A 21,687-nucleotide genomic window follows, 5' to 3' on the forward strand; every position below is an offset into this window, starting at 1 on the left:
GCAAGTTTAAAGCTGGCCTCAGCAATTTAGCAAGACCCACAGCAACTTTGTGAGACCCTGTCTCAAAATAAAAAAATAAAAATGGCTGGGGAGGGGCTGGGGATGTGGCTCAAGCGGTAGCGCACTCATCTGGCTCCTCTGGTAGCGGCCCAGGCTCGATCCTCAGCACCACATACAAACAAATACAAACAAAGATGTTGTGTCCACTGAAAACTAAAAAATAAATATTAAAAAAAAATGGCTGGGAATGTAGCTCAGTAGTTAAGCTCCTTTGAGTCCAATCCCCAGTACCAAAAAATAAAAAATAAAAGAATGGGGATGTAGCTCAATGGTAGACTGCTTGCCTAGCATGCACAAGGTCCTGGGTTCAATATCTAGTACCCACTCAACCCCTGCTCTGAACGCCCCCAACACACACACACACAAGAAAAGATCTGTGGAACTAATCTTCTCTCAGACCTCTGATAGCCCCTGATAAACTGAATTAATTGAGACAGATCAAGAGGATACTGGGATGAATTGGGTATCCCTGCCCTTCAGAAATTCAGACCCAGTGCAGGAAAGACAACCTCAGATTATGACAATACTCAAACAGAAACATAAAATAAGTTCAGTGCTCACACAGAAGAGGAAACAATTCATTCTGATGAGGGATAGGGGCTCACAAGTAGCTGGCATTGGAGCTGAACCTAGAACCTCCCTGGAAAGAAGAAGTGAGAAAGTAGCCCTTCTTAAGCACAGCAAATACTATGTGCAAAGGGAGACAACATAACAAACTTTAAAATCAAACAGAACAGCTCACTCTCACCCTTGCTAAGCAGCCTAGGCAAGCCAAGGAATCTTTCTCCATTCCCTTTTTTCATCTACAAAATGGGGAAAATGTCTACTTCTCAGGGAGGATTAAATATGATCATGAATATTAGGTACAGTGTAAAAGCTGGAAAAATGGTAGCTGTTGCTATCAGGTGCAGGAGTAGTGGAAAACCAAAGGATGAGAAGTGAAGTTAAACAAATTGCTTAGAGAAATGCCAGAAAAGTCTGGCAAGCCACGAAGTTAAGATTAACTGCTGAGAGCTCTGGGGTTGTGGCTCAGTGGCAGAGTGCTCACCTAGCATGCTTGAGACACTGGGTTGGATCCTCAGCACCACATAAATGTAAAATAAAAGATATTGTGTCCACCTAAAAAAACTAAAAAATAAATATTAAAAAAAAATTTAAAAAGATTTACTGCTGAGGGCAAAAAAACCATGCAAGTTCTTAACAGGAGTGAAAGGATTAAGTATTTGCTTTAGAAAAATGACTCAAGTGTCCAAGAAAAGAAGTCCAGGGAAGGAGTGGCTCAAGAGGGCACCTGAGAGAGGAGGGTAGACGGATTCAAGTAATTTAGTAAGATTAGGAAGCAAGTCACACACTTGCAAGTCTCATTTGGTAAGTAGGGAAATAAATGAATAATAATACTTTAATTTAGGGGAATGGTGGTGTCACTGGCAGAAAAGATAAGGAGAGGTCTGGAGTCTGATTGTTCTTTTGTGCCCAATTCCACTCCAATTTTATAAAGTTAAATGTCCTCTCTAGCCCTTAGTGAAGAAAGGAAACATTCCCAATGAAGGAAGGCCCAGAGGCTGTAACTCAAAATTCAATGTCTAGTTCTACCAAGAGTCTGCCCAGGATGAGCCTCAACTTTTTATGCACCTTTAGGAAGTAGGTCCTGGACCTTTTGTATTTCCGGCCCGGTTGCAGTTCCTTGGCACTACCCGGCAGCAGACTAACAAACGTTGGCTGGGTTGGCTCAGGAGGACGTCGGAAAATCCACTAGCAAACTAAGTCAATTTACCACCTGTGTTCCTCATCAAAGGAGCCAATTAAGGAGAAGGCACCCCGGTGCATTCAAGATCCAAAGTGCGCGTACTAAGTTATTTTTATAAACTTTGGCCCGTTTTGATTCGAACGACAGAATCCAACCCCCACCCCACCCCCAAAAAATGGCACTTTGCTTCATCAGGAAAAAGAGATGGGGATGACTAAGTGGGGAATAGGGAAGGAAATCTAGAAGGAGAACAGAGGCACGATTGGGGCCGACCCCAAGCCTTCCTAGAGTTGAAATAGCCCGCTGTGTGACTCTGCAGTCACAAGGCGACAGTTTGCTAGGACCCAGAGCAATTTCAAACGACCCACCAACAAACTGACCTAACTTTGGCCGCCTGGCCTCCTCCTTCCTTCCCCAGCCCAGGCCTCCCAGCCTGCCGGCCTCTCGAGAAGTGGAGAGAGGCTCCCCGTCCGGCACACCTCGGCTCAGGGCGGGGCGGCTCCGCAGCGCGGGCTCCCAGCCGGGTCTCCGGCACTTCGGGTCTCGGGCCTTCCCCGCAAGTGCAGGGTTTGGGTCCTCCTAGCCCGGTCCTGGCATCAGCGGCGCCCCCAGCCCAGGCCACAGCCGCCAAAATAGGGACCCGCCCGGGCTCCAGGAGGAGGGTGGCATGAACGCCCCAGGCTGGGCGGAGGAGCCGGCGGCGGTTCTCAGCGCGGCCTGGCGATCCCGCCCAGGCTGCGGCCTAGGCGGCCCGGTTAGCTCCTCAACTCGCACGCGGCTCGGCGGGGCGGCAGGGTCAAGCAGGAAGAGAGGCCGGGTTGCGGCGCCCCGAGGAGCCCCGGCCCGCCGTGGGAGCCCCGAGCACGGGACGCCGCCCCCCGCCCGGCCGGCGCCGGAGAATGGCTTTTACCTTCATCAGCCTCCTGCTGGCCGCCATCTTGGATCTGGTGCTGCTGCTTTCCCAGAATGCATCGCGGCCGGCCGGGCGGCTGGAGCCCCCGCACTTCCTGGAGCGGGGGAGGGGCGGGCGAAGCGGGTTGCCCCTGCTGAGCGAAACTCCTACTGTGTGGGGGTCAGAGAACTGGATTGGTGGGGTAATCACAGATGAACCGGTCTTCTTGGAGCAATTACATGGCAATTACAAACAGTACTTGACACATAGTAGATGCACAATAAATATTGTTTTGTTTACATAAAATAGTTAAATAACCAAGACTATTTCTGGCACTGCTAAGCCTTGTGAAGAAATGAAAACTGGGTAAGGAGAAAGTGACTGTCGGGACCAACTTTTCATTGAGAGGTCAGGGAAGCCTCACTGAAGAAATAGCTTAAATAAGAGTAGTTAATACTGGAACCTACTAATTTTTTTCTAATACTGGAAACCACCCTATAAATAACATCCCCATGTGGCAGGAAAGTAACAGGGCCAGGGACTTGCCCAAGGTCATTTGCCAGCTAAGAGCAGAGGTATTCAGTTCCAGGCTGGGCTTTTGGCTTCAGAGCCGATGCTGGGACCTGAAGAATAGGAAGAACAGCTGAAAAGGTTGAAGAATATTTCAAGCAGAGAATTAAGGGTGGCAAAGACCTTGAGACTGTCTGAGTGGTCACAGTAGAGTAAGAATGATTAAAGGGAAGAAAGGAGGCAGGTAATAGACCATGGGAAGCCCAGTAGAAATGGGAGTGGGAGCCGGGTGCAGTGGTACCCGGGTGCAGTGGTACCCGGACACTGGGAAGGCTAAGGCAGGAGGATAGAGAGTTCAAACCCAGCCTCAGCAATTTAACAAGGCCCTATCTCCAATAAAATATAGAAAAGAGCTGGGATGTGGCTTGGTGGTTAAATGCCCCTGGGTTTAATCCTTGGTACAAAAAAAGAAATGGGAGTGGGTTCACATTTATTCCATGTACTATGAATGAGAAGTCTTTAGGGTTTAAGTATGGACCTAAGGACAGGACTCTGATTAGAGAATGGAGGTGGGTAGGGGGATAAAAAGGGGAGCAGGGGCCACTTGGAAGCCTGTTATAATAATCCAGGTGATAATGGTTTGGACGTTAGGTGGCACTGCATGTAGAGAGAAAGGAGTAGGACACAGATAGGCCACGTTAAGGAGTTTTTCTCCAGTCTGACACTGGTTCTCCCAGGAAAGATGAGAAGGAAAGCACACTGGAGATAATAAAGCCTAAGCCAGGTACAGTGGAGCATGCCTGTAATTCTAGCTACTTGGCAGGAGGCATGTGGCAAGATTGAGCCAGCCTGGGCAACTTGGCAAGACCCTTTCCTCAAACCAAAAAGGGTTGGGGATGTAGCTTAGCGGTAGATCACTTACACAGCAATGCACAAGGCCCTGGACTCAATCCCTATAGAGTAAAAAAAGAAAGAGAAAGAGAGAAAGTGTAGCCTAGAATAGAGCTGGCCTCCCACACTGCATCCTGGAGGCCTGGGCTTGACCCGGGGAGGGAAGGAGAAATGAGATGATAAGGCTTATGCTATCAGGAACCCTACCTTCCTTTTACAGTAGCCCCCCTTATCCAGGTTTATAGTTACCATGGTTGACCATGGTCTGAAAATATTTTTTTTTTAATTCTGGGAATAAATAATTCATAAGTTTAAATAACTTTCATTACAGTATATTGTTATAATTGTTCTATTTGGGGGGAGGGTATTGGGGATTGAACCCAGAGGAACTTTATCACTGAGCTACATCACCAGTCCTTTTTATTTTATTTATTTATTATTTTTATTTATTTTTGGTACTAGGGATTGAACTCAGGGGCACTTAACCACTAAACCACAAAGCCACATCCCCAATTCTTTTTATTTTTTGAGACAGGGTCTCACTAAGTTGCTTAGGGCCTCGCTAAGTTGCTGAGGCTGACCCCGAACTTAAAATCCTCCTGCCTCAGCCTCTCATGCTTTTGGGATCACAGGCGTGTGCCATTGCACCTGGCTTACAATTGTTCTATTTTATTATTAGTTACCATTGTGGATTTCTTACTGTGCCTAATTTATAAGCTAAACAGTCAAGCACCATTTAACATCCCAATGATGGGCCATATATATGACAATGGTCTCATAAGATTATATCATAGTGATATCTTAGCTGTCTCAGTTTGTATAAATACACTCTATGATATTCACAAAATGACAAAATTCCCTAATGTTACATTTCTCAGAATGCATCCTCATGTTTAATCAATACCTGGCTATAAAGGAAAAGACATAGTATATATAGGGTTTGGTACTATCTGCAGTTTCAAGCATCTACTGGGGATGTTAGAATATGTCTCCCTCTAGTAAGGGAGATCTTATACCTCTGCTAAAGGCCAGCATACAGGGTGATCCATAAACATTTGAAGGACTCCACCAGCTTTCTAGAGTCATGGGGAACTTAGAAGCCTAGGGACTCCATGATCCTGCAGGGAGCACAGTGCCTGCCCTCAGTAGGCCCAGGTCCAATAAAGTACACCACTTTATTGAGAACAGCTTCCCTCTGTGGAGAACCACAGAGGGAAAGGCACCCTTCCCTTGAGAAATACCAAGCCAGTTGAATAAGCACAATTCATACCTTTGACCTTGCCATGCAAATCTGGGAATATGGTAAGACTGGGAAAGAATGAATATCAAGGGCTAGCCTTTGCTGTAGCATCTTCCTGCATCCTCTCACTCTTTCATCCTTGAGATAGCTTCCTTGTATTCACTTTTTGTAGGTTAAGAGCTGAGGCTCTGAGTCTCAGGGTGTCAATGCTATACAAACACACAGGAAATGTATCCAGCCCCAGTGGAAAAGCTGCCTGGTCTTTGTGACCTTTGGTGCCTCTCTTTTCTAAAACCTTCATTACTCTTTGTAGCAGGCCTAGATTCTGGTCACATCAGCTCCCCTCCTTATCATTCAGACCTGGGCATTTTGGGGGGTGGATGAGAGTACCTGGTATTGAACTCAAGAGCACTCAACCTGTGAGCCATATTCCCAGCCCAATTTTGTATTTTATTTAGAGACAGGGTCTCACTGAGTTGCTTAGCGCCTCATGGTTGCTGAGGCTGGCTTTGAACTCATGATCCTTCTGCCTCAGCCTCCCAAGCCGCTGGAATTACAGGCATGAGCGACCACGCCAGGCTCAGACTTGGGCCTTTCATGCCATTTCCCAAGGCTCCCATCAGGGGTGCCCTCTTCCTCTTCCTCATCTTCTTCTTCCCTTCTGGACTCCTTACTGTGCCTAATTTATAAGTTAAACACTCAAACACCACTTATACTTACATATAGAGTTCCTTCCTCCAATCAGCACAAGATCCTGAGTGCTTACCTACTAGTTCATAGGCTTAGATACAGAGAGGGAGATACTCAGCACTTGCCTCCAAGGAGGCAACCTGGTGGGCTGGGGATGTGGCTCAAGTGGTAGCACGCTCGCCGGGCATGCGTGCAGCCCTGGTTCGATCCTCAGCACCACATACCAACAAAGATGTTATGTCCACCGAGAACTAAAAAAATAAATATTAAAAAAAATCTCTCTCTCTCTCTCTTTAAAAAAAAAAAAAAAAAAAGGAGGCAACCTGGTGAGATACTAAGAATGACAGAAGGTGGTGAGGGTTTGGTGAGGTATGGAGGCTCTGAGGAGAAGTCTGACAGAGCTAGGGGAGAGGCCAGGCCAGGGATGGAAGGAGTTCTCCCACTAGGTGAAAAGACTAGGAAAACAAATGGCCAATGGGTACTCATACTTGATATAATCAACTGGGTACTAGACATCTATGCCCACCATTGCACCACAGAACAGTACTAAGATGTTTTGTTTGAAAGAAAAGGATGCTGAGGCCCTAAGAAAGTGGCTTGCTGGGTATGGATGTAACCCTACAGATTTAGAATGATGAAGCAGAAGGATTGCAAATTTGAGGTCAGTCTCAACATCTTAGCAAGACACTAACTCAAAATCAAAAATAAAAACTGGGGATATAGCTCCATGGTAACATGTCCCTGAGTTCAATCCCCAGTTCCAAAAAAAGAGGTGACTTGTACCACATCACCCAACTAGGAAACTGAGTACCTGGAATTAGACCCTCATCTGATACATACTGCCTTTACCTCCTCTGCTGACCCAAAGCCTCATCTCCCTTCCCACAGTCAGTGCTTTAGCCACATCTCACCTACTCCTTTGCTTATGCTGCTGTCTGTGCCAGGGATACCTGTGTCAGTCCCTGCCCCAATGCCCCGATAGCCATTTGAAAAGTACTATTCATCTTCAAAGACTCAACTTACTATGATCCTTTGCTTAGATAACCTGACATCCAACTGTGTGCTGCGCCCCCATGAAAGAAAATGTATTCAGCATCTCACTGATGCCCCCCAAATCCTGTGAGTTTGGAAGAGTTATCGGGTCTGTTTACAAAGGAAAAAACTGAGTCTTAAGTTATTATTCAACTCTCAGCCAGCTGGCTGATCACAAGCTCAACCCAAGTGTATTCTTCGACTGTGAGGGTCAAACCAAGGCTGAGGGGATTTGACTGACCTAAAGAACTTCTTCCTGGGGCTGGGGATGTGGCTTAACTGGTAGTGTGCTCGCCTCGAATTCGTACGGCCCGGGTTCGATCCTCAGCACCACATACCAACAAGGATGTTGTGTCTGCCGAGAACTAAAAAATAAATATTAATAAAAAATTCTCAAAAAAAAAAAAAGAACTCCTTCCTTCTGTCCTTTCTTATTCCTTTCTATCCTCTTCCCTGCCTGGCTTCCTTCCCTCCTTTTTCCTTCCCTTCACTCTCTTCTCTGTATTTGATGAATTCTCTATGCTCTCTGCCATGCCCTCACCAGAATGGATATTGAACAAACATTTAATGAAGAACTATCCTCTAACCTAGAGTTATAGCCAAATGACAGAACAGTTGGTCATTTCCACTGATGCCTATGGGAAGAGAGTAGAGCCTTGTGTTTCAGACTGTGGAATAAGGAAAGTAATTGGAATAGATCTAAATGGGAGAGAAATGGAGGTGCTAGAAAATGAAAGGTGTGTCTTGGACACAGTGGAGATCTTAAGAACAGTGATGCTGTCAACAGCAACAGGGTTCTCAGACAAGCAGCAGCCACTTATCCAAGTGTCTGAGGATTATAGTAATATCCAGGCTGCCAATGCCAGCAGAGACTAGCCCAGACTCAGTCACAAAGACCTGGACACAAGTCCCTGAGTGACCCTAGGCAGTTTCCTTATCTGATGAGAATAGCATCAGCCTCCCTGGTTGTAGTAAAGATTGAAGAAAAAGCATATAAAGTGCAAGTGGAAAAAAGAATGGTCACCTGTAAAGGCAAATGTACTGGGGAGCTGGGCCAGGGATGCCAGGGCAAGAGGTCAGCCCAATGGGCCAAGGAGCCCCAAGTGGAATACTGGTGCATGTGTTGCCCCTTCCTGGAAGCTAGTATACGTGCTACCCTCCATGCCCAGGAGGATATGACCAGCCATGGCAGGCCATAGGGTCCAGAACATGGGGACAGAGAATGGAACACTTCCCTTCCAGGTATCTGGCCCCTTCCAGGAAACATCAGTGCTAGAGGGGGGGTGGTGAAAGGAACTTGCCTGATTAAGGTCTGGCTGGGGGATGCTCCCTCTCTGATCTGTAGTTTTCCTTACCCTCCCCACAAATGAAGATCATGACAGTATGGTCAAGTATCAATGCAAGAGGGGTATGGGCCTGCCCAGAAAGAGGAGAGATTTAGTCCAGACAATTAGACTGCAGTGGTCAGGGGCTTTGTAGTCTCAGGCCCTCTCCTCCTTCTATTCCCAGCTCATATGTCTTGTCTCCTCCTCTGGAAAGCCTGTTCTGATAGGGCCCTTCTCCCCATTTTTCACCCATAGCATTTGTCCAGACTCTGATTTTACTATGTTCCTTTTTCATTTTTTGTTTTGTTTTGTTGGAGTACTGGGTATTAAACTCAGGGACTTGTGCATGTTAAGCAAGTACCCTACTATTAAACTACATTCCCAGTCTATTTTTTTTTTGAGACAAAGTCTCACTAAGTTGTTCAGGCTGGCCTCAAACTTACGATCCTCTTGCTTCAGCCTCCATTATAGCCAGGATTACATGTGTGTGCCATGATACCCAACTTACTGTGTTCCTTTGTGATATTTATATTTAACCTTTGTGTGCTCCTTAGACTGGCCGCTGAAGAGCAGAGGGCCTGTCTGCCTCCATCTTCTTCAGTCATGTACTTATGGAGTCCCTGACTGTACCTGGTACTACACTAGAGACTAAAGAGACAGCAGAGAATAGACAGAAAACACACTGAAGCAAAGATAAAGGACGTGGTGTGGAAAGCTGCGGCTGCTGGAGCTCCAGGGGTTGGGAAGTTTAAATCCTTCCTGTGGGCCTCCATGACAGAGCTTGTGCCCTTCCCCAAAGCCAGGCAACTTCTACCAAGCTCAGGGCTTTAGTAGCAGGGCAGAACGTGTGTCTACATAATAGAAAGGCCTCTAACATAGGAGTTTTCAAAATTGTTTCAAAGTGAACATGTTTATTAAAAATCAAAGTCCTCCTTGGAACACTAATGATTGAATCTGAGAGTGTCTCTCTTTCAGTTCCCAACAACATTATCTGCTCCCCACAGAACTGTAGAATTTCTAGGAATACCACAGTGGTATTACAAGAATCCTAGAGCCCTAAGGAACCCAGTTTTTTTTTTTTTGTTTGTTTGTTTTGTTTTGTTTTGTTTTTGGTGCTAGGGATTGAACCCAGGGCCTCGTGCATGGAAGGCGAACACTCTACCAACTGAGCTATATCCTCAGCCCAAGAATCCAGTTTTAAAGTCACTCATGAGATCTGGGGAGATAGTTAAGTGGTAGAGTGCTTGCCTAGTGCTTGTCAAGTCCTGGGTTCAATCCCCAGCACCAAACACAAGAAGGAGGAAGGAGGGAATAAATGAAGGGAAAAAGGGAAGGCGGGGGGGGGGGGACTGCTGATGTCATGCATCCCTTTCATTTTATAAGTGAGAAATCTCAGTCCAAAGAAAACAGTAATATGGTGAGCTAATGGCAGTCCTCCTGTTTCCTAATCTGTGATTCTCATATATTGGGTATGGTAATGTGCTGGGCTTAATCAGGGACTTAGTAGAGACCAAGGAAGATATGGCCCCTGCTCTTCCCAAGTTCAGATTTGATAAGGATGATGGGCAGGTCACCGGATAATCACTAGGCAACACAATAAGTGCAGGAATGGCTGAAACCCAGCACTGGGGAAACCCTGCTTTGCTCATCTACTCAATCACCTTCCAGAATACCTTTGATATGCCACAGGGTGTGCCAACCTAGATAGCTGCCAGACGGTAGCCTTTGGGAACTCAGAGATTCGTCCCAGAGTCCTCTCCCTTGGTACCAGCTTGCCCTCCTGACCTGATAATTTGAGGCCCCATTTAAGGCCACAGCAGGACTGCAGGCTGTGGAACCCCACCCACCACCCTGAAATACAATCCAACTCTGCAATAGTCATCCAAGTGCCTTGGAAAGCCACTTGCTCCCACCTAGCCTCAGATCCCCCTCTGTAAAACAGGGATTTGGTGAGGAGTCCATGAAAGCAGACCTCTCTGGAGCTACCACATCCAAAGGCCAAGCATCAATTCAAGGCTAAACCCATCCCTGCCCCTCACCTGCTTTGCCCACCCTCACCCCACATCCTACTCAACCTCAACCTCAACTCTCAAGATGAACACCTGAAGTCATAATTCCTAGTTCTTATTACTTACCACTGACCATATTTCCTATGGGTTCAGGGGAACCTGATTTGAAAAACTTGGGTTTAGTAGGAAAAGTAGAGCCAGAGGGCGAGGTGCTAAGCAAACACAGCGGTGGAGAAAAGTCCCAGGTGCTTCCCAGGTCAAGCAGACACCACAGACTGAGAAGCAAAGGCACCTCAAATGTGGTCTAAGCCCAGCACTGTAGCACACACATGTAATCCCAGCAGCGTAGGAGGCTGAGGCAGGAAGATTGTGAGTTCAAAGCCAGCCTCAGCAATTTAGCAAGGTGCTAAGCAACTCAGTGAGACCCTTTCTCTAAATAAAGTACAAAATTGGGCTGGGGATGTGGCTCAGTGGTGGAGTGCCCCTGAGTTCAATCCCCAGTACCCCCCCACACACACACACAAAAAAAAAAATGTGTTCTAGATACAGATGGCCAGGTACCAGTTATCTATCTGTGTCTCCCACAAACCACTTGGTGCCAGGGGCAGGAAAGATAGAGAGGAGCCAGATTAAAGTAGGGCTCCTGAGCTCCTAAGCCCCATAAGTGGACCCAAAATGAGGTGATATGTATGTATGCAGATCAGACTTTAGGGCTCCAGCCCTTGCTGCCAAGTGGTATTTAAATTGTAGAGCTAGGAAGGCCAGGTAGTCAAGTTGGTCAGTACCCATTGTGACTTTCCTGCTTGTCTGGCCCTGGGTCCTTATGCCATCTTGCTTAGGAGGGACTTTTTACTTTCACTTCCTCTGAACCCATTCTGGACAGAGTCAAAAATATGTTTCAGACATATCCCTTCCCCAAAGGAAATGGGTAAGCTGAAACCTTATTGGAATCCAATGACCATCAGGCAGGGTTGATTTGGGAGCTATAGTGTTCTATGGAGCTGTTCCAGCTGGAAGAGTCAAGGAAAGCTTCCAGGAGGAGGAAACTGCTATGTTAAAGCCAAAGTGAATAGTAGATGAGTGGACAAAACAAGGGTTGAGAGGAACCCACTATTTCAGATGACTCTTGATCTATTGGGGCTTAAAATTTCTCATTTGTAAAATGGCCACAGGTGGTTTAAATAGATAATGTATGGCAAGCATGTTAAGCATAGAGCATAGCACATAGTAGGTACTTATTCTGTAGTGGTGGTGGTGGTGTTACTTTTGTTTTGGGTAAGGTAGGCAACCCATGTAGAGAGAACCACACTTGCAAATGCCAGAGGCCTTTAAGCCAGGAGTCTGGATAAGGCTTGTGAAAGTCCAGACTAAGCCCTGAGTAGGAGAAATAGGCTTTTACGCAAACTTTGGAGCTGCCTATACCTGGGCCAATGAAGTCCCCATGTCCCTCTAACTCTGGGAGGCTGGTGCTATGGCTATATGCATTGTGTTGAGGCTGGCAGATATGAAGCAACTTGCCATGATCACTTAGTCAAAAAATGGTAGGACCTAGAAAGAAACTCTGTTCTCTGGTGCTTCCTTCCTCCCTGAGCCCCAGAGAGATCAGACATTATCTGTCCTATGTCCACCATGGTGGTAGCTTTGCCCAGCCTCAGTAAAATTCCTGCCTCAAAGTCCTCAGTTTCTTTGAGTGTAAAAAAAATGGACTCAAACTAAAATAAGTGAGCTAATTACCCGGATGCCTTTTTCTGTTCTGGGTTCTCTCACCTCATTGAACACAGAGGACATGGGTATTCAGAAAGATCAGGGAACTCTGTGAGATCACATGTCACACAGACCAAATAGTGTTGCATTATTAGTCCATTTAACAAATGACAGCATGGAAGTACAGGAAGCTGAAACCCTATTGGAATCCAATGACCACCAGCCCTAACAATCTGACTAAATGACCCTTTGGAAGGCCACAGCAGGTGCTGCTGTCTCTTATGATGTGGGACTTAGTTGGGCCTATAGGGGCCCCTGGCTTTATCTTTCAGGGAAGTAAGCAGCTCCAGGCACCCAAGGGACAGACCAAAGGATGGGCTGTGTTCCCATGGTGTGCATGAAGGGGCAGCAGGCCCATTCCCTGACCTCCTTTGCTGCCTGACTGCACCTCTGGATTCTCCTTGACTGTTTTCTGTCTGAAGCTTTGAAATGCAAGACTCTTCTCCAGGAGAAAGACTAGGGAGAGATTCTCACAGCTGACCCTGAGTTTGGACAATTGGAAACAGAGCACCCAAGGACTCCAGAGACAGAATATTTCGGTTTGAATCCCCTTAGTTACTCCCAACCTATGTGGCCATGAAAGGTTCTTTATTTTTCTGAGCATCCTTGCCAGATGATGGTAAAGCTAAACTAACAAGCCCAGCTCAGTGGTTCACACCTATAATCCCAGTGTCTCCAGAGGCTGAGGCAGGAGTTCAAAGTCAGCCTCAGCAACTTAGCAAGGCGCTAAGCAACTCAGTGAGACCCTGTCTCTAAATAAAATATAAAAAAGGGCTGGAGATGTGGCTCAATGGTAAAGTGCCCCTGAGTTCAATCCCTGATACAAAAAAAAAAAAAAAAGAAAGAAAATTAAAAAATAAAAAGAACCAACAAAGCACAGGGATTTGGGGATGTAGCTCAGTGGTAGAGCGTTTGCCTAACATTTGTGAGGTCCTGGGCTCTGGCTCTCACAAGTGCCCTTTTCTCCTCTGTCACAGCTGGCACCAAATCCAAGTTGTGGGTTTGGATACTACTCATCTGTAAAATGGGCATGAGAGGGTTTCAACAGATGATGTATGCTAGTGCTTGGCACTACAGGGTTTCTTGGAAGAGTAGATGTAGTGGAATACAGCCACCAGATGTGCTCTCCTGTCAGTGGTGCAGTGCTCACCCCCAAGTTTAGGCACTCTTGCTGTATATCCCAGCCACCCAGGTCAAACACATTGCATGAAACCCTGGCCAGGCAATTGAAGATAGGGCACACAAAGACTCCAGAGAAAGAATTTGGGAGAACACAGATCATCTGTGATCTTGACCTACCCACCTGGACCCTTTCTCTGGGCCCAGGAGCAGCGCTCAGGCTTCCCACGGGGCATCCTTTTCTGCTAGGGCTTGCACGAACAGTGCCTGGAAAAATATCCAGGTGGGTCACAGAGCCATGAAGCAGGAAAGATGTGGGGCCAAAAAGACACCCAGGGAATCTCAGTAGGCTCAGGCATCCGTGTCAGGTCTCAGCCTCTGCCTAGGCAACACGGAGAGGTGAACAACCCTTGAAGACACCCGCGGCAGGGGATTAGGGGAACCCATTCCGAAGCGGAAGGGGCGCGTGGAGTCCCACCAGAGTGCGCCGGAAGGGGCGCGCGGGGCGGTTGGCCGCTGCCGGGGCGGCAGCCGTTGGCGAGCTGTGGCCTCCCAGGTGAGGTCAGGCGTCTGGCCTGGCTGCGGCCACAATGACCAAGGACTCGCCCACCCCCTTGGGTGGCGGCCGCGCGTCGCCCAAGAAGCCAGATAGCCCCGGCCCGGCGGCTGCAGTGCAGGAGGAACAGAGACGGGAGCTGGAGAAGTTGCGGGCTGAGCTGGAGGCGGAGCGCGCGCGGAGGTTGGCGGAACGACGGCGCTTCGCGTCCCAGGCGCGGCAGCTGCGGGAGGCAGCCGAGAGGGAGCGGCAGCAGCTGGCTGACCATCTGCGCTCCAAGTGGGAGGCACAGCGCTTCCGGGAGCTGCGGCAGCTGCAGGAGGACGTGCAGCGGCAGCGCGAGACCGAGATCCGGCAGCTGCTGCGCTGGAAGGAGGCCGAGTTGCGGCAGCTACAGCAGCTGCTGCATCGCGAGCGCGATGGCGTAGTGCGCCAGGCCCGGGAGCTGCAGCGCCAGCTGGCCCAGGAGCTGGTGAACCGTGGCTACTGCAGCCGCGCGGGGGCGCCGGAGGTCTCCGCCGCGCAATGTCGCTGTCGCCTGCAGGACGTCCTGGCACAACTGCGCTGGGATACCGACAGCGAGCAGGCAGCGCGCATCCGTCACCTGCAGGCGGCGCTGGACATGGAGCGCCAGCTCTTCCTCAAGTACATCTTGGAACACTTCCGCTGGCAGCCCGCTTTGTCTGGACCCCCGGACTCCCAGGCAGTGAATCCCTCGCAAGAGCCGCTCCCTGAAACAGCAAGCAGTGCTCATCTCACTCCAAAGCCCGACTGTCGTCTCGCATCCCTGGACGGCCTGAGCGCCCGCGATCGCATTCGCTCTCGTTCCCTGGATTTGGTGCCCGCTGTGTGCTCAAGCTCCGCAGATGGCCTGCTCCCAACGCGCGCCAGCTCCCTCGATTCCTTGGCAACAGAGCGTTCTTGCTCGCTGGACAGCACACTGAGTTTCCCCAAGGCCTCCGAATCTGAGGCGCGAGTCTCCTTGACAGATGCATCCATCAGGGGCTCCCTAAGTACCCCGCCGCCGCCACTGCTACCATCCCTGTCATCGGTACGTAGGAATCCTAGCGATCCCCGAGAAGAAATCTCCCGGAAGGAGCCCTGCGCTGCTCTGACGCCTTCACCACTGAGCTTGGACTACCAGGAACTGGTGAAGCAGAACTCGGAACTTGCTGAAACGCTGCGGGTGCTGGCACGCCGCTGCTCTGGACTACAAGAAGAGAACATACAGTTGCGTCGCTCACACTTCTCCGACGGGGCGGAGGAAAAGGTGAAGCGGCTCAAAGTGAAGCACGCGGAACTGACCGGACTCGCGAGGCGCCTGGAGGACCGGGCTCGAAAGCTTCAGGAGACCAACCTGAGAGCAATGAGCGCGCCTGTTCCGGGTGAGAGCCGCTCTGGCCTGGAGCTATGCCAGGCCTTTGCCCGTCAGCGTGCGCAGGATCTGTCAGAGCAAGCTAGCGCGCTGCTGGCCAAAGACAAGCAGATCGAAGAGCTGCAGCGCGAATGCCACCTGCTGCAAGCACGCGTCGCCACTGGCCTTAGTAGCGTCTCTGATCCTGGAGGAGGCGCCCCCTGCACGCAGTGGCTCAACATCAGCGACTTGGACCGGCTGCAACGTGAGTCCCAGCGGGAAGTGCTACGCCTGCAAAGGCAGTTGACGCTACAACAGGGCAAGAGCGACAAGCCAGCCGAGGCGGGCGGCCAGAGCGCACTCTGTGAAGATGCGCGACACCAGGTGCAAGCACTAGAGCGCGAGCTGGGCGCGCGGCGTAGGGAATGTGAGGAACTGGGTGCTCAGGCGGCGGCCGCACAGCGGCGCGGCGAGGAGACAGCAGCACAGCTGCAGACAGCACTGCGCAAGGGCGCCTGGCTGGCGGAGGAGAACGCACGACTGCAGGCCCAGGCCGACTGGGTGAGGAAAGTGGCTGCAGAGAACAGCGACGTGCGCGAGCAGCTGGGCCGCGCGTGCCAGGAGCGAGACGCCGCAAGCCTGCTGGCAGAGCAGCTGCTGCAACAGGCGGCACGCGAGCAAGACAGGCAGCAGCAGCTGCAGCACGACCTGCAGAAGGCCCTGAGTGACCTGCAGGATGCCCGGAAGGAGATGCAGGCGCTGCAGTGTTCCCCTGACCACCCTCCCGAACAGCTACGGGAGACCACCCAAACCCCAGAATCCCAAGGTAGGGGTAGTGGAAGGGCCAAGTTCAAGCCAGGGCCTGAAGACCATGCTCTGACAGAGCCCAGCAGAGACAAACAGCTTCTTGTTTGTCTCTCCCAGCAGGAGAACCCAGTTCTTGGGGAACCATCCAGTGTGCCCCAAGTGTCAGATAGGGTCCCTGCCAGCCAGCTCCTGGACTCCAGGCCCCAGACCAAGAAAACCAGCTCCCATTCAAACTCCTCCTCCTCCTCAGAGGTGGAGTCCATGTGGGCCACAGTGCCATCTTGCCTTACTCTGGACATGGATACAGTCAGTGAGGTGGATGACCTGGAGCCAGACAGTGTGTCTCCTTCCCTGGAAGTGGGGTCCTCTGAGACTCCTGCAACTCCCAAGCTCAAAATCTTTTTGGCTAGGTATAGCTACAACCCCTTAGAGGGGCCCAATGAGCAACCTGATGGTGAGCTGCCCCTGACAGCTGGTGACTATGTATATATCTTTGGGGATATGGATGACGATGGCTTCTATGAAGGGGAGCTTGAGGATGGCCGGCGGGGACTAGTGCCCTCAAACTTGGTGGAACAGATTCCAGACAGTGACATCCTGGGCTGCCTGTCCTCCAAGTACCCTGACCTTGGCCCCACTGTACTGCCAGCTGGGCAGAGCAGAATCTCAGAGGAAAATAGCTCATTATCAGGGGAAGCACAGGGATCAGTGGATAGAGTGCCATGCCAGAAGGGAAGGGTGGGCTCCAAGACAGAAGTGGCAGTAGAGATCTTGGAGTCCAAGACAAAAGCATGTTGGCTAGGCTCACCACATAGTGCGGGGGAGCAGGGCTTCTCCAGACCCCTTCTGGGGGCCAAAGGAGTGCTGTGTGTGGCTCCAATGCAACTACATCTGCAGAATGTCACAGCCACATCAGCTGAAATTGCCTGGGTCTGCAGCAGCAACAGACACCCCCATGTGGTATATCTCAATGACCAGGAGCATGCCTTGACCCCTTCAGGTGTGAGCTGCTATACTTTCCAAGGCCTACATCCCAGCACACGATATCAGGTGCGGGTGGAGGTGCGTCTGCCTTGGGACTTGTTGCAGGAGCACTGGGAAACAATGTCCTCTACCATCATCTTCAATACCCCCTTAGCAGGACCCCCTGACCCTCCGCTAGATGTCCTGGTGGAGCACCACACCTTGCCAGGTTTCCTGGTGGTCAGTTGGCTTCCTGTGACCATTGACTCAGCTGGGTCCTCCAATGGGGTCCAGGTTACTGGTTATGCTGTGTACGCAGATGGGCTCAAGGTTGCAGAGGTCACTGATGCCACTGCTGGGAGCATCCTGCTGCAATTTTCCCAAATGCAGGTGCCCCTAACATGCCAGAAGGTCTCAGTGAGAACCATGTCACTTTATGGTGAGTCCATGGATTCAGTGCCAGCTCAGATCCCTGAGGACTACTTCACCTGCAACCCATTACCAGAGACTCCTTCATTTAGCTATACCTGTGGTGACCCATCCACCTATAGAGTCACCTTCCCTGTCTGCCATCAGAAGCTGGTACTGGCTTCTCTGAATACCAAAGCTGTCCCCCACACTCCTGGAAGTTGTGGGGAGCCTCAGACCAAGTCTTTAGAAGCATTCCCTGAAGAAGCCCCAAAAAGGCAGTCCCCAGTGTCCAACCTAAGCTCAGAAGGGACTGGCAACAAAGTCCAGGAACCCATAGAAACCTGGAAAAAATGCAGAAAGGATGTGTCCTTTCAGAAGAATCCCCAGAACCACCACAGATTACCTCTACCCAGTGACCAGTCTGGGTTGAAAGAAAACCACTATGGGCACATGAATACCAGCAGAAGTCCTGTTCCAGGATTCAGCCATCCGCCCCCTGAGTGTGGGCCCAGAAAAGAGCTAAGTCAGGAGAAGGCTGCCTTTGAAAAGACCCTTAGGCAAAAACAGGATACCCAAGTGTTCATACCTCCCCAACAGAGAACCTGCCAGCAATATGCAGCTGATTTCCATGACATCTTTGAGGAGGCGGCAGCATTGTGCTTGGATCCTTGGTGCACAAAAAATCAAGAGCAGAAAAAGAATTTGAGGCCTCACAGTAGGCGAGGTCAGGCTCTGGGGGATAAGAGAGAGGGCCAGCTCCTTGAGCCCAGTTCAGTGCTGTGTCCAACTCCATCCAGCAAAATCATTAAGATGTCCAGGGGTGGCCCCACACAGCTGGGTACAGAAGCCAATATTCCCGCCAGGGTCTTTGTGGCTCTCTTTGATTATAACCCTCTGACAATGTCTGCCAACCCTGAGGCTGCAGAGAAGGAACTGACCTTCCAGAAAGGGCAGTTGCTAAGAGTATGGGGCTGTCAGGACCCCCATGGTTTCTACCATGGTGAGTGCAATGGACAAGTGGGCAACATCCCTGGGCACCTTGTGGTGGAGGTAGAGGTGGGCACAGAGTGGACTGACAGGAGGTGGCATTTGCCAGCACAAGGGCACCTGCCCTCTGTGGGCCACCTTGCAGACTTTGAGAGGCTCACCAGGCCCCAAGGTTCCTTCCTCATACCCCAAGGGAACTCCAAGAGACCCACACTGTGGACTCCAAAGACCATGATGGCGGCCCTGGACTATGATCCCAGGAACAGGAGAGCAGGATGCCGGGGAAAAGGCAAGCTGGCACTAAGGGCTGGGGACATGATCACAGTGTATGGGCCTGTGGATGATAAAGGATTCTATTATGGTGAGTCAGGTGGCCACAGGGGCCTAGTCCCAGCCCACCTATTGGATGACTTGTCTATCCACAGAGAGTAAGCAAGGCTACCTGCTGGGGTGGTAGCCTCTGGCTTCCTACACCCCTCTGGATAAGAAGCAAGCATGAGCACCCTCATACAACACCCCTTCTTGCAGCCGCCTTAAGCAACATTTGCTCCAGGCACCATTGTGTTAAAACTGATGGCAGTCCCCAGGTGTCCCCTAACCTCTGGGAGAAGTTGGGCTTAATTGTTTCCAAAAGAAAATAAGCCAATTCCTGAGAGTTTGACTGTTTCAAAGTTGTCAAAAACTATAATATGTATTTGAAGAAGTGCCTTTTTCTGTGGTCAATATGTGTTGTCTTTAGCAAGTTAACATTATTCATCCATTGCCTTGTATGAAAGTCTTAAGAAAAGTCTGCATCTTAAAAAAAAAAAAAGAATCAGAATGTTATTTTTTTATTTTATGTTCAACCCCTCATTAAAATGTTCATAGAAAAAAAAAAAAAGAATATTTTAGAAGTTAAAGAACAACCAAGGGAAACATGCACATGTCTCTTCTTCCCTGACCTGTCCAGTGGATCTGCAAGTACTACAGAAATGTCTTCCTGGCCAGGGAAGAGTAGTTGCATTTTTACTCTTTAGGGTGGGCCCTGTTCAAGGCATGCTGGTTACAGAGGGTCCAGCCAGAAGCCAGAGCTAAGAAACAGGGCCCTGAAGGTTTTTCCTGGCTAGAACTTTCCCAAGGGGTCCCTATGCTGGGATTGTGTTGCTGGTGAACCCTTGTGAAGGTGGGGTCAGTGTCTCTCAGTAGGGAGTCTGACTCTAGATTCTCCCTTTCCCAAAGTGCTTCATGAGAGATCCCCTTGGAAGTGCACTTTCTTAATTGCCCCTATTTTACATAAATGCCAACTGAGACTCAGGGGAGTCCCCCAATGGCTAAAGTCAGAAGGCTCAGAGCCACCTCCTCTTTCCATGGTTTTCCAGGGTTCCCTCTCCAGGAAGATGGGGACAAAGGGTGGGTTTCATCCTTCCTTGCTTCTGTTTGATGCCACTTTGTCCAATGCTATCAGAGAAAGGATGACAGTGTAGCCAGAAATGACTGGAAGTACTCTATTTTTTTTTTTTAATATCTTTGTTTTATTTATTTATTTATTTGGTGCTGTGGATGGAACCCAACCACTAAGCTACAACTCAACCCTGACTGGGAGCACTCTTTTTTTCTTTTTAGTTTTTTTTTTCCCCGTCGGGTCGGGCACAACATCTTTTTTTGTATGTGGTGCTGAGGATCGAACCCGGGCAGCATGCATGCCAGGCGAGCACGCTACCGCTTGAGCCACATGCCCAGCCCTGGAAGCACTCTTGAGACAGAAGCTTTGGAGCTACCATCTGGTTATATGGTCAAGTCTAAGAACTGAGGCTAAAGGGTTATTGTCCCTAGGGTTGAAGGTGGAAAGAGGGAAGGGGCAGGCCCAAGAGCCCAATCTGACACATTTATGGCAGTCTTATCCTCAAAGAATACTTGACCTACCTGAGGAGCTCTTGTGTACACATGGACACATTATTTGTGAGCTGAAGGCCACAGGCCTCAGCAAGCAAAGGAAATCTATCAGGATATCCATGGATCAAGGGCCACTGTTGTCCCCTCTCACGCTCACAATAATCCATTTTTACAGCAAGAAAACAGGCTCAGACAGGTTCTGTGACTACCCTAGGGAAGGAACTCAGACCAGCTCACCACACTGGACTTCACCATCAGCCCTTGAAGGCACCCATCACCTTTCCTCCTTTTAGGCCAATGCTCACAGCTGAAAGCAACATCTTTCACAATTGTTTTTAACAAAATTTACCATCGGCTGGGCATGGTGGCGAATACCTGTAATCCCAGAAACTCAGGAGGCTAAGGCAGGAGGATTGCAAGCTCAAGATCAACCTTAGCAACTTAGTGAGGCCCTAAGCAACTTAGTGAGACCCTGTCTCAAAAATAAAAAGGGCTAGGGATGTTACTAGTGGTAAAAGCCCCCTGGGTTCAATCCACAGTACAAAAAAAAAAAAAAAAAAAACTTTTTTTTTTTTTTTTTTTAACCATCATAGGCTGGTGCTATAGTTCAGCACTTGCCTAACATATGCAGAGACTGAGTTTGGACCCCAGCACTGTCAAAGGAAAAAAAAAAAAAAGAAAAAAGAAAAAAATTCTCCATTTCAAGAGGATCAAAGCCAGGACCTCTTGGCAAGCATTCTACCACAGAACTCCATCTCCTTTTTTATTTTTTAATATATTTTTTTAGTTGTAGTTGGACACAATACCTTTATTCCATTCATTTATTTTTATGTGGTGCTGAGATTCGAACCAAGGGCCCCAGGGCATGCTAGGGGAGCACTCCGCTGAGCCACAATCCCAGCCCAACCATAACCCTTTTTAAGTGTAGTTTAGTAGTGTTAAGTACATTCATGTTGTTGTGCAAAAGGTCTCCAGAACTCTTTTCATCATGCAAACAGAAACTGTATCCACTAAACAGTAATGCCCCATCCCCCACCCCAGCTCCTGGCAACCACTAACTTGACATGGAAACAGCTGGTGGCACCAATTATTGTGCCCCAGGGTGCTTCCAATCATTTGAGGCTACGTTGAGAAATGCAGTGTCTTTCCTCTGACTGAGAGCATTGTTGGACATGATGAACTAAAAGGGCATTTTACTTTGCTTCTTTCTGATGATTAGGATTAAATCTAGGACTCTGTACATGCTTTACCACTGGCCTACTCTACTCCCACTACTCATTTCTGTCTCTATGAATTTGACTACTCTAAGTACCTCAAATGAAAGAACTCATACAGCATTTGTCATTTTATGATTGGTTTATTTCACTGAGCCTTAATGTCCTTAAGTTTCATCCATGTGGTAGTGGGTGTCAGAATTTTCTGCCTTTTAAAGGCTGAATAATATTCCAATATGCATAT

At 49.2% G+C, this 21,687-nt stretch overlaps 2 protein-coding genes across 4 annotated transcripts in view; one reads left to right on the forward strand and one right to left on the reverse strand.

Annotated features, from left to right (window-relative positions):
- Positions 1–2,796, reverse strand: part of Ube2l3 (ubiquitin conjugating enzyme E2 L3) — a 63,314-nt gene extending 60,518 nt beyond the window's left edge. Inside the window, exon 1 of one of the 3 annotated variants that reach the window (XM_026401709.2) lies at positions 2,718–2,796. In XM_026401709.2, the coding sequence (XP_026257494.1) occupies positions 2,718–2,744 (27 nt within the window). In that variant the 5' untranslated portion in view covers positions 2,745–2,796. The remainder of the gene's footprint in view (positions 1–2,717) is intronic. The other 2 variants (XM_026401711.2, XM_026401710.2) reach the window with 2 other exon arrangements.
- Positions 2,797–13,869: 11,073 nt separating this feature from the next.
- Positions 13,870–18,789, forward strand: LOC113191838 (RIMS-binding protein 3B-like). Its single transcript, XM_026401708.2, has one exon. It carries the CDS (start codon positions 13,870–13,872, stop codon positions 18,787–18,789), a length of 4,920 nt encoding a protein of 1,639 aa, XP_026257493.2.
- The last annotated feature ends 2,898 nt before the right edge of the window (positions 18,790–21,687 follow it).

This window comes from Urocitellus parryii, chromosome 3 (assembly GCF_045843805.1).
Source record: "Urocitellus parryii isolate mUroPar1 chromosome 3, mUroPar1.hap1, whole genome shotgun sequence".
NCBI lineage: Eukaryota > Metazoa > Chordata > Mammalia > Rodentia > Sciuridae > Urocitellus > Urocitellus parryii.